Raw genomic sequence first — 12873 nt, 5'->3', positions numbered from 1 at the left:
TAAAAAAATTATATATATATATATATATATATATATATATATATATATATATATATATATATATATATATATTAAAAATTCATATAATAATTACTTAATATAGTTATTATAATGCGTAAGTAATATAATTAATATTGTTGTTTTTAGTAATAATAGGAATATTATTAATAATAATTTTAATGTAGATTAATATGAATAATTTTAACTATTAAAATGCTAAAAAAAGAACTAAATTACTTTTCTTTTCAATAACTTGTAAATTATTTTTATCGAAAAACATATAGTTCTTGAAACTTCTGAAATCAAATGTATGTATGGGATTTAGAACCACTGCTTTTGAATAGTTTACCACTATGAATCACATATGACAGCTCATAATCACTTGCTAATTGTGTATTCCTTTAACTTTTTTAAATGGAGACCTGCTGAGCAGGTGTTTCTGTCCTTTATATGTAAAGTTTTCAATCATCCACTTTTGAAGTCTGCTTTCATTGTGAATGTGAACAGTTATGTTCATGCATAGGCCATTTTGGGATACCAGAAACAACCTCATATCTCCAGCTATTTTACAGTTTCTGTATTGGAAAAGTCCGATGTGGAGAAAGATAAATCGTATAGTGCACTGTAATAATGATGTCATTTAAATTGTTTTGGCAAACCACTCCATAACTGTGTCCATAAAGTTATTTTCCTTTTGTTTAACATGGCAACGACCTCATTTATCTCTAATATACCTGTTTTGTTACATAAGTCTAACTTTTTATAGAATAAAAAATGCACATTTTTCAGCAAGCTGGTGATGTTTTGTTTATTTTAATGTGATCTACTTGCCACAAGGGTGCAGTGTTGGTTAGAAGATTTATAAGAATCTTTGGTGAGTTAAGAAAAGGTTTCATGGTAGCTATTATTATTACCCATATATACAGTATACTTGCATTTACTGCATTTAGTAGATATTTGAACTAGTTCGTTTTGTTTGAAAATGAAGTTTGGCCTTTCTCAGAGTTTGCATCTATGAAAATGCTAAAATAGACACATTACGCAACTTAAGTAATCACATCAAAATTGATTTTTTAATTGGTGTTTAATATGTTTATTTATTCTCACTTAAGCACAAGAGAGCTGAGCTCTCCTCATCTTTGTTGTTTAGGACAAACAGTCATTGTCTGAAAGTATACGCTGTCATTTGCAGTTGACGCCTTGTTGATGAGACATTAGTGGAGCGAGACCTGCCCATGCAGAGGACATCTTGTCATGGGTGTGTCCGACTGCTGTCTGCACATGTGCTGTTACTAATGCAGTATGATGGCCTGACGAGTCTGCACACTTAGTCATGGAGGTTCTCACCTTCAGCTCTCTTGGCTGTCTTTTCTTCATATAGGAAAATAATATCTCAAATAAATAGATTGGAACAAAATAACATTTGTGCTATACTAGTGCAGCGTAAACCTGAAATGATATTTGAGACATTATTTGGCGTTGCTCAGATCTGCAGTCCTAAATCTTTCTGTTCTTTACATGTTAAACTTGATTGGCAACTTTTCCCTCAGTAAATGTTGATATATTCAGCTATAAAGACCCATTTAGTGGATCTATATTTTTATATATATTCAATAGTATGTATTTAAGGTTTGTGATTGCACTGTAAAACATTCAAGGCACCTTCATTATGACCAAAAGCAGGTCTTTTAGACTAAATGAACTGTCTGTGACAGATGGGTCACGCTTCAGCACAGAGAAAAATGTGAGAAATGATATCAACTTAATTTCTGGATGGTAAGCTAATTGTAGATGCAACATCCTTTTTTATGGTCATATTTACTTCACAATAAATGCATATAAATGAATGTATTTCCCTTGATTTAGCCTGTGCAGCAAATATATGTAACAATATATGTATTGTTTACTACTTTATTAATCTTAGTCAATGTTATTTTCAACATTTACTGATACATTATTAAAATCAAATGTTGTATTTGTTAACATTAGTGTACTGTGAACTAACATGAACTAATAAACAGCTGGATTTTTATTAACTAACATTAACAAAGTTGAATAAATACTGTTACAAATGTATTGTTCATTATTAGTTCATGTTAGTTAATACACAAATGAGACTTTATTGTAAAGTGTTACCAATTTATTTTATATAACAATTTGATTTTATTATTTTTATAGAAATAGTTTGGTCCTGGATGCTAAATACAATATTGTTGGTTACTGTATATTGTTTAAAGCACCCAGTCGTTCTATTATTGTTTACAAAGGGACTAGATTTTCTAGCGGAAGTGTGTAGGCTAGGCTACTAATTAATTTGCGTGTTAGAAAAAAAAATGCTTTAAATTGGAAATCGCCTCGTCCGGTATTTTTATGTAGACTAGTATTTTAATATAATTATGTAGTGTATTAAAGCATAAAACAAGTTGAAAAGCAATAAAAAAAACTCCGTTTTGTGAATAAATACACCCTGCGCGCCGTGCCTTACAACGCCCTTTAGAGTTTAGACAATGTTACTTAAAAATCAAACGCTTTTAAAGCACATCTATTATCCTTATTAAAAGTGACAGTTTATTCTATCATTAAAGGGCTTTCTTGGAATCATAATCTGTGAGATGAGCAGAAAAGGTGTTGAATGGGGTTTTGGGCGTCATATGGGCGTGAATAAGGGCAGGTCCAGTTCAATCTCTCTGTGAGTCAAACCCTGAATCAAACACACACTCACACAGCAGCCAGACGGAGCAGATAGTTGGACCTTTACGAATTGGACCTCACCTGTCTCTGAAGGAGAGGCAAAAGCCAATATGATGCCCGAACCTTTAAAATCGGCTCTTTCGATTGGAGATGTGGAGGACACGTCGCTCGCGCTCCCGTCCGACCGCCAGCTGAGATCCGCGCAACAGAGAGTCCTGGACCAGGTGCACACTATCAAGAGGAGCAAGTCCAAATACAGCAGCAAGAGTGTGTCCGGGCTCGGCTCACCCACCAGTGAGTACATTTCTGCACTACATCTAATGCCAGACGGATTTTATTCGGAGTCAAACTTTTTTTAAATGTAAATATTTAGTTTAAATTGATAGTTTGGTTATTTAGTTAAAGAGTCCATGCACTAAAACCCATGGTATTAACATAGATCAGAACAAAGACACATTTTGGTTGCACTTCATTTTACAGTCGTGTTCCCCAATATTTTGTATTACAATAATAACTGGATAATAACTAGGTATAGGCTACTAACCCTGAACCTAACCTTAAAGGGATAGTTCACCCAAAAATGAAAATTCTGTCATCATTTACTCACCTGTATGAGTTTCTTTCTTCTGTTGAACTCAAAAGAAGATATTTTGAAGAATGCTTGTAAATCAAACAGTTGACGATAGCCATCGACTTCCATAGTAGGAAAAATACTATGGATGTCAATGGGGACCAGAAACTGATGGTTTCCAACATTCTTAAAAAAAAAAAAAAAAAAACTGAACTATTAATGTAGTTTCCTTATATTAACCAGTACTTTCTTAGGTAAGTGCACTGTAAGTACACGTAAGTGCACGACACGTACTGTAAAATAATGTGCAACCCACATTTTATTCTACCTCCAGGCCTATTAGTGCAGCGTAAAAGTGAAATGATTCTCTAGACATTATTTGGAGTTGCTCAGATCCGCAATCCTAAACCTTTCTTTCCTCAGTAAATGTTTATACTGTATCTATAAAGACCCATTTTTACCGTATGTGGATTTATATTTTTTATATTTTATAGTGTATATCTGAGGTCTATGCTCAATAAGACATTCAAGGCACCTTCCTTAGGGCAAAAAGGTTTTCATTACCATAGTTTTTTCTGTCACATTTTTGTCTGATATTTTATGGCACTTTTTACCGGAACAGTCACAAAAAAGTGACATGGTAGCGGCATGGTATATTCTTAGAGGAAAGGAATTTTTTGTTTGTACCATAGTCATGTTTCCATTACCCAAACTTTTAAAGTAATATTTGGTGGGGGGGTTTCAAGACAGGCAATGTAAAATATCCCCTATTGTAGTGTTTTCTAAAGCTGTTTTCCCACCATAAATAGCCTCTAGGTAAACAGCTCCTCAGAATTTGTTTGCGGGTAGTAAATTTGCATACTGGACTTTAAGATCTGGTCTCTTGATTTTCGTCCCTGGCCTGGAGAACATTATGCAAACTAAAGCAAATTGTCTGTTAAATTTCTATTATAAACTCTATATATCTATTTATATGTTCGATAGACAATCCAATTCTGTACAACTGAAAATGTGCATGATTTTCTTTCTTCTTTTAAAAAAAAATCACTTTAATTGTATAATTCAATTTGTTTCATTCAGGCATATTAAATAAGTTCTTGAAAAGAAAAAAATTCATTTAGAAACAGTGAAGACTGTGATCTCTCATTGAACGCTCTGTAAAATATGTACCTTACTATAATACATTAGTCATAGGTAAATACTGCAAATATTCAAAACGTCCCTCAATGCATGTTTTATTTTTTGATAAGAATTATGGCACCTTGTTAACCTAAAAACAGTTTCTTCAATTGCAGGCCCTGAAAGTGACAGTGTGTTTTACGACTTCAAGTTTTCTCCTGGCTCTCCTCTCAGCGGAGCCTCGTTCACCAGAGGAGGAACCATGACGAATGGGGTAAAGTCATCTCGTGTATTGATCAATCATTTCATTGTTCTGGACGCATTCTTCATACACGTTCGCTTACATATCCTTGTATTTTTTTAATGCACTTCTAATTTTCCCACGGTTGGGTGTGTAAAACACATTTCATTAATCATTTAACGCTTCTCTTTGAGTCATCTATTCAAGATAACAATAGACACTTGTGGAATGCCAAACATTAGTCTTCAGCTTGCAACTAATAATCTGGTTACGCATATATTTTCCTGCTATTCTTTTTAAACAAAATAACAAGACTTGAGAACGGAAAAAACAATCCATCAATGTGTCTGTTGAGTCCAATACATTCATTGTCTACTTGCTTTAAAAACTTTAGATCTGGTACTGACACTAACTTAGATAACTTTTTTCTATTTAGAGTTATGCCAGAAAAACAAACAAAAAACAGGAAAAAGCTAAATGAAACCACTCCTCTCCTTCCTTTTTCTGGCTCATCCCAGTGTTGTGTTACCAAACAGCCTGGTTTCTGAGTATTCTGCCAACTTTTCTTTACATTTTGGGTGTATCCACACTTAATTCTGTCAGTGTTTTAAATGTCTTGTTTGACTTTAATAGAGCGTGTAGCGTGTAATCCAGTCGTGTCATGTCGCCTCATTCTTTATGTTGTTTTTACTTGCATAAAACCCTGTTTTGACATCCCGCAAAAGTCGTTACCTTTATTTCTATAGCGCTTTATACAATACAGATTGTTTACTGTAATAAGCAGGAAAGTAATGATCACTGATGCAAACAGAGTTCAGCTCTGATGTAAAGAAGCTCTAAAAACACATTAGTGTCATTGTTCAGCTGAAGTCACTTCAGTGTTGACTCAGTTTGGTTCATTAGCTGTTTATATTTCATCATCAATTATGAAATGATTCAATCCAGCTCTGGAGAAATCAGCGATGTCATCATCTAGCTCAGTTCAGTTCTCATCTGATACTGTCAGTGCAGTCAAATCAATAATATTGCTGAATATTATGTGAACTATAAGCAAGCCAAAGGTGACAGTGGGAAAAGATGTAAAACAGTGTTGTGGTTTGAATTATACACGAACATACACTCCTATACAAATGAATCAGTTGTTTTCTCGTAAACGGCACACTGTTGCCTCATAGACGTAGAACTACTTTGGTTGCATTTTAATCCATGGATGTGCCCATAGTAACACTTCCAGCCAACACTCTTGTTCAGACACAACTGTGCATGGATTCATTTAAAGGATAGTTCACTCAAAAATGAACATTCTGTCATCATTTACTCACTCTGAACCAAACCTGTATGAATTTCTTTCTCCTGCAGAACACAAAAGAAGATACTTTGAATAATGCGGTAACCAAACAGTTGATGGGCCCTGTTCATTTCCATTGTATTTTTTTCATACTATGGAGGTTCTTCAAAATATCATATTTTATGTTCAGCAGAAGAGAGAAACTCATACAGGTTCAGAACAGCTTGAGGGCGAGTAAATGATGACAGAATTTTCATTTTTGGGTGAACTATTCCTTTAAAATGTTGATTTCAGAATCGTTTTTAGTGTATACTTATAAAATTAGTACTAAAGTATACTATTTAGCATGCAGTCTGATCACACTAGTTAAATGCTCTATTTTGCATTTAATCATAAATTAAAATGTGTATTTTTGCATGTAATTTCTTTGCATTCATTTGTTTGCGTTTAAATGTTTAATTATAAATAATATCAGAATTGACTTTAAAACGTATAGTAAAGTATACTTGTACAGTTTGATAGCACTAGTTAAAATGCTCTATTTTGCATTTAATAAAATATTAAAATGTATTTTTTTTTGCATGTAATTTTTTAGCATGATTTTTTTGTGTGCATTATTTCTTTTTGCATTTAATTTTTTTTTGCATTTTTTTTGGTTCTTGCATTTAAATGCTTAATGAGAAATTATGATATCGCTTTGACAACGTGCGTGAAGAACTGACTTTAAAACCATTGTTTCCATTTCCAGAATATGCAAAAGGCGAACTTTGTGCGCAAGTCCACCAACTCCCGCAGTTTCAGCGGTCAACGGGTGACCAGTAACGCCAGCAGGATAGATCGGCCCTTGTTCTCCCCTACTGGCACCCTCCCAGTCCAGTCGATGGCTAATAACCAGCTGTCCAGCCGTAAAGCCACTCGCAGCGCCCCGGACCTGGGCTTCCAACCCGTGACGAACGGTGGAGGAGGAGGAGGAGCTACTCAGCGCAGTCAAACCACCAGAAAGACCTTCTGGATGGAGAAGGGTGCCGGCACTGTCGGCAGAGTGACCAACAGCAATCAGATCAGCTCCTTTCAGGGCGTCGGCAGACGCCCGTCCTCCATGCAGTCCAACGGAGAGTCCAGGACCTCTATGATCAGGAGTGGACAAGCCAAGGATATCTCTGGGTGAGTTTTGTAGTGTTTTGGTTACGATGTGGTGATTTATGACTCATTTATGACTCATGTGTTATGTCTCACACTCACTCGTGCGTCGGCAGGATGAATAATGCAGAGAAGCTTCTGGCCGACTTGACGATGCGAGAGGCGGTTGACTATCTGTTCAGCCCGGATGAGAACTACCAGCAGTGTGGAGCCGCTTACATCCAGCACAGCACCTTCACCGACGACAAGGCCAAGCAAGAGGTCTCCACCACAAACCACCATGCTTTTACCATGCTTTTTTAATGTATACAATAGAAATAATATGTTTTAAGGACAATTAACATGGTATTACCTTTAAATATGTTAGAGTACTTTGAATTAAATACCATACTGAATGATATCATGCTTTCATAGTATATTTTTTATGATAATACCTTGGAAAAATATCTGTGAATTGACAAAAAAAAGTGCAATGCTATTATTAAAAACACCAAAAGGTACCAAAGAATTACCATGTTTTTTTAGACATGCACCATATAAATGTGTTTTTTGGGCATTTACTGTGGTATTAACATGGTATTACTTTACATATATTAGAGTACCATCTACCATGTCAGTACTATAGTATTTTAATTATATACCATAGTACTGAATGGATAAATTACCAAAGTACCTTCTGATAGCATAATGGTAGTACCATGTTAATACCGTAGTATTTAATATTATAAATATTTGTACTGACTGAATGTACCATCGTATCACTGTCTGATGGTATTACCATATTTGTATGATAATACCATGGTAAACTTCTTTGTAAGTGTAGTGCATCATGTTGTGTGGACAGATATACAAATACTATAGAGCATACATTTTTTACATCAAAGTATAATATCACCATAGTTTATACTGTAATTAGTGTTATTTTAGTATTATTTATATACTATTGTAGTGTTTATTCATATTTTGAATTAGCTTTTATTTTCTTTATTTAGTTTGGTTTAGTTTAAATAATGATATTTTATTTTATTTCAGCTTAGTAGAATAGTTCTAGTTTTAGGCTCAGCTTGAGTTACTTGTGTGACAACACTGCATCTGATACCATCACTGTACTATAGTATCACCATAGTTTGGTTTGGTTTGACGGTCTGGTTTATGGTGTCGCAGGTGCTGGCCCTGAAGGGCATTCCTCCGCTGGTCAACCTGTTGGGCAGCGCCAGTCCTCAGATCCAGGAGACGGTGGCCGCTGCCCTGCGAAACGTGGTCTTCAAGAACCAGCCCAATAAAGAAGAAGTGCAGCGGTGCGGAGGAATCACACAGGCCGTGCAGATGCTCAGCGATACCAACTCTGACACACAGAAACACCTGACAGGTGACTCAGCGTGCCTGTTAGCGTCATGTTCATGTCACACACACACTCACACACGCACTCAAGCGCACACACACATTGAATATGTCAACATAGCCATTTAAAGCACTCGACAGAATAGCAGACAAGATTATGTTTGCTCTCTACTTAAAATATTCAAATGATTATAGTTTTACTTTTTATTTCATTTTGTATGAGGGTTTTTATCAGGGTTTTAATGGTGCATAAGTAGTTTATATTCAGCTTTTGTTTGCAAAACTAATTTAATGTTATCCCGCTGAAAATCCAGCTTTGACATCACAGGAATAAATTACATATTACGATAGAACAATCTTGCTTAATTCATAAATATAGGATTGTTTGTTGTCAATTCATGTTTGTTCAGAAGACTAATGCTAACTTCTACAATCTGAAAAGCTAAAAATGCATTAGTAAATGCAGAAATGAACTAGATCACCTACACTAAAGCCTAGATTACTAATACAGTCTTTTTAAAATGATTTGCTTTTATTGTTATTTTTTGTTTCTTATGCATCTGCAGTGATTATTTTATGATTCTTTTTTTATTCTATAAAGCACTTTGAATTGCCATTGAATGAAATGTGCTGTATAAATAAGACTGGATTGTGTTCTTCTCAAACTGATCTCTGTGTTCGTTGTCCAGGTCTCCTGTGGAACCTGTCCTCCGCTGATAACCTGAAGCCGGATCTGCTCCGCACGGCTCTGCCCGTGCTCACGGAGAAGGTCATCGAGCCGTTTTCAGCCAGCACGGACGACAATGCCAACACAAGCCTGGCACCGGAGGTCTTCTACAATGCCACGGCATGCCTACGGTAAGATCACACGCACTGGATTGTGTTCTGGCTGCTGTATGTGCTGTAAACAAGGGAAACTTCAGCACTGGCTCCACTCATAATACTACTATTGTTGTTAGAGCCAGTACCTGACGCTCCTTATTACTCAGGTTATATTCTCACCAGTAGCTGTTCAAATATTTAATCTGGGTTTACATTAGCCTTGGCACACCCACAGACGACCTACTGTTTGAACAAAACTGTAAATCATTTCTGGATTTGGCAAGCTCTGAACTGACCACCTGGCTTTATTGAACTTTTGGCTGCACGTCTTTTTTTTTTGTCAGTCCATCATGAGCGGAAACGTTAAAACTACGAGCGCTTTTGAGGATGATCATTTGTCCTGTTGCTGGTATTAAGGCGAGACACTACAGGCGAAAGCTTTGTTTTTTCATGCATTTTCATTTTGCTTCCATAACATGTCTACTTTTAGAATAGTGGAAAGAAAACATCATATTTTAATTCACTTTATCTACACTTAACTGTCTGTAGATTTCAATTTCACTACATCTATTTAAAGGCTGTTTCTTCAGTATTACTTACATACTTTTCAGTTTTATTCCTATCTATATTCTGAAGGTTTTTACTGAGAGGTTTGTTTTATATGACATTTTATTCTGAAAAACATTTCTGGCTGTTGACAGCATTGTTTGATTTATGGAGTGTTAAAAAGAGATCCAAAAACCTTTAAACTCTGATACAGTATGTCAACAAAATGAAACTTAACTTCATCCAATGTTCAGCTTTCTCTTCTGAAAATGTATGCAAATGAGCGCATATTTAATTAGATAATGACTCCTTTGAATATTTAAGCATATGTAATACAAAAAATGTGTCTTAATGTAGTATGCTGAGATCTATTAGTTCAAGTATTTACTATATTCACCTGTGGTAATTCTCATTTTTTAGCTGTTTTGTTCAAGGCACTAATTAAACTAGATATTCACAAGCAAATACTCTGTGTTTTCTCGGTAAAACATTTGTCTTTAGGCCATCAGAAATTCTGTATAACCACTGTTTAACCCTAAACAGCACATAAACCAAAACAGACTGCTACTGGTCACTTCGTGTGTCAATCATAAGTCCCCTTCTGTGTGAGTGGGCGGTTCTGTGGATCAGCTGCGCAATATTGACATATTGTATTTGCATTGCAGTGTGAGTGGGCCATAAAAGTGGCAGGGAAGTTATTGGAAGTGTAGCTACAATTTTTATTGGCTCAGATGATCAAAAATAGCGTATAAACATTTTAATTCAGTTCCGTCCTAAGATTGTTTGTTGCTTTTGTGAAGTCCAGTGCTAAAAAACACAATGTGACTGTTTCTCTGTTTGTCGACAGCAACCTAAGCTCCTCCAAACTGGCAAACCGACAAGCCATGCGCAACTGCAAAGGTCTTATCGACTCGCTCATGCGCTACACTGAGAACTGCGTTAATGCAGGGTTGCCAGATAACCAGGTAAATCTTTGTTGATTTCTATGAGCTACTGAACGGAAACAGGTCATGGAAAATTGCCTGATTTGTGAGCAAATTGATCAATTAATTGCTCAAACTTCAGCTTTCTAGTGTGAATTATTCATTTAGAGTCAGTCTGAATCAAAATATATTTTGCAACGTGTGGTTAAAATTGGAAAAGTCATTGGGATCTGTTTTCTCTGTAATGGTGCAGTAAAGAGTTTTAAGATGACATGAGATGTCAAGTTGTTTTCATAGTCTGGGTGGAGAACGTTGGTGTGGCATTTATTATTATTATTATTATTTTTACTTTATTATGTTGTTGTGCCGAAACGTTAAAACTCCCTGAGGGAAAGCATGTACAAACACAAGGCATTCCCAACAGCCAAACTCTATTGTTGGGGCTTAAAAAATACCTCTTCATTACTCACACTTAATTGAGGACCAGATTTGATCAGAACCTCGCAAGCATGTTTCAACATCTGCTTTCGGTTTGTTGTCAGTTTTCAATAGCACACATTGTCAAGTTCACTTCATTCAATTCCAGCTGAACAAGTCTGCATAAAAATCTGGCTGCACATTTAACCTTTATGCTATGGCATGTCAGCTATGTAGAATTTAAATATAAATTACATATTTATGTAAATATCTATTTATTTTTGAATACATTTGGCATAAATGTAAATTATATTATTAGCATTACAATGAGTTAAACGTTAAATTGAATTTAAATTTGAGAAAATCACAGTATTTGGCAGGTTCCTGTTAGCTTTAATGTGTTTATTTGAGCTGCTCACCTAACCCTGCTAAATAGTTACTTAAAATGAGGCCACAAAAATTGCATTATACAATAAAATTGTTAAGAAAAATAGTTTATGGATTATAAGTGTCACATGGATTGAGTGTATAGTATACAAATTAAAGCGTGTCACACCGCAGGACACAGCTATGCCATAGTGAACCACTCTTTATTTGTTTTTAATTATGAAAATGATGCTATAATATTCTTTATTGTGTTCTTGTGTCGCACCCAGTCTTTGGAGAACTGCGTGTGTATTCTGCACAACCTGACCTTCCAGCTGGAGTCCGAGATGCCGTCTCTCTTCACTAAAATAAACGCGCTGGCCAGCTACGCTCGCAACCGCTCCAGTCCTTCAGACGTGGGTCCGATCGGCTGCTTCAGCTCCCAGAGCCAGAAACTGCAGCAGGAGGTTTGTACCTTCACACTTATGACCATGGTACTGTCATATATAATGCAACAGTACAGTTTGATTGCCATCTTAATAGCTCCAAGGTACTTCAAAGAATACCATGAGACTGCTATGGTAAATGTGCAAAAAGAAGGCATTAAGGATGTTAGTTTTTATAAAGTGGCTTTGTGTTGTTGTGTTGCAGAGCGTCTTTGACTATCCTGTGATGGAGGACAACAATCCTAAAGGCACCAGCTGGCTCTTCCACTCTAAAGCCCTGCAGATGTACCTCAATCTGCTGAGCTCCAGTGAAAGAGACGCCACACTCGAGGCCAGCTGTGGAGCGCTGCAGAACCTCACGGCCAATGAGAGCATAGTAAGACTATATGACCAGTCTGTCTGGTTTAGTGTGCACATGTTCATCGGTTGGATTCAGAGAAAATTGTATTGTATTTTATGTATTTAAATTGTAATGTTTTATATATTAAGCCTTTTTATTATTATTATTATTATTATTATTTTATTTGATGCACCTGTTCATGGGTTGAACTCAAATAAAATCAAGTATTTAGTTTTTTTTGTATTGTGATATATTTAAAAAAAATTATTAATTAAGCATAGTTTTCATTTAATTGAATTTAATTTAATTTAATTTAAAAAATCAGTGACAATTATTATGATTAAATAATGTTTTTATATTAAACAATTAAATTACATTTAATTTTATTTTTTGCATGTTGATAAATAATTTTATTGTGTTATATTTAAAATAAAAATTTGATTTTTATTATTGATTCATTTAATAATTTAATTTAATTAAAAAGATTTTGCATGCTGCTGTCCATGGGTTGGACTCAAATAAAATCAAAGATTTTATTTGATTGTATTATGATAATTATTATAATTCAATAATATTTAAAATATTAAGCATAATTATATTTTTTTATGTAGAATAAATCAGT

At 35.0% G+C, this 12873-nt stretch overlaps 1 protein-coding gene across 2 annotated transcripts in view; it reads left to right on the top strand.

Annotated features, from left to right (window-relative positions):
- The first annotated feature begins 2706 nt into the window (after nucleotides 1-2706).
- Nucleotides 2707-12873, top strand: part of pkp1b (plakophilin 1b) — a 14504-nt gene continuing 4337 nt past the window's right edge. Inside the window, exons 1-9 of one of the 2 annotated variants that reach the window (XM_084128375.1) lie at nucleotides 2707-2985; nucleotides 4558-4655; nucleotides 6659-7074; nucleotides 7167-7311; nucleotides 8215-8419; nucleotides 9081-9249; nucleotides 10607-10724; nucleotides 11756-11932; nucleotides 12117-12287. In XM_084128375.1, coding sequence (XP_083984501.1) covers nucleotides 2802-2985; nucleotides 4558-4655; nucleotides 6659-7074; nucleotides 7167-7311; nucleotides 8215-8419; nucleotides 9081-9249; nucleotides 10607-10724; nucleotides 11756-11932; nucleotides 12117-12287 — 1683 coding nt within the window. In that variant the 5' untranslated portion in view covers nucleotides 2707-2801. Of the gene's footprint in view, nucleotides 2986-4542; nucleotides 4656-6658; nucleotides 7075-7166; nucleotides 7312-8214; nucleotides 8420-9080; nucleotides 9250-10606; nucleotides 10725-11755; nucleotides 11933-12116; nucleotides 12288-12873 lie in introns of both variants that reach the window. The other variant, XM_084128374.1, reaches the window with a different exon arrangement.

Source organism: Abramis brama (assembly GCF_963993115.1).
Source record: "Abramis brama genome assembly, chromosome: 11".
NCBI lineage: Eukaryota > Metazoa > Chordata > Actinopteri > Cypriniformes > Leuciscidae > Abramis > Abramis brama.
This window is presented reverse-complemented; position numbering and strand designations above follow the sequence as displayed.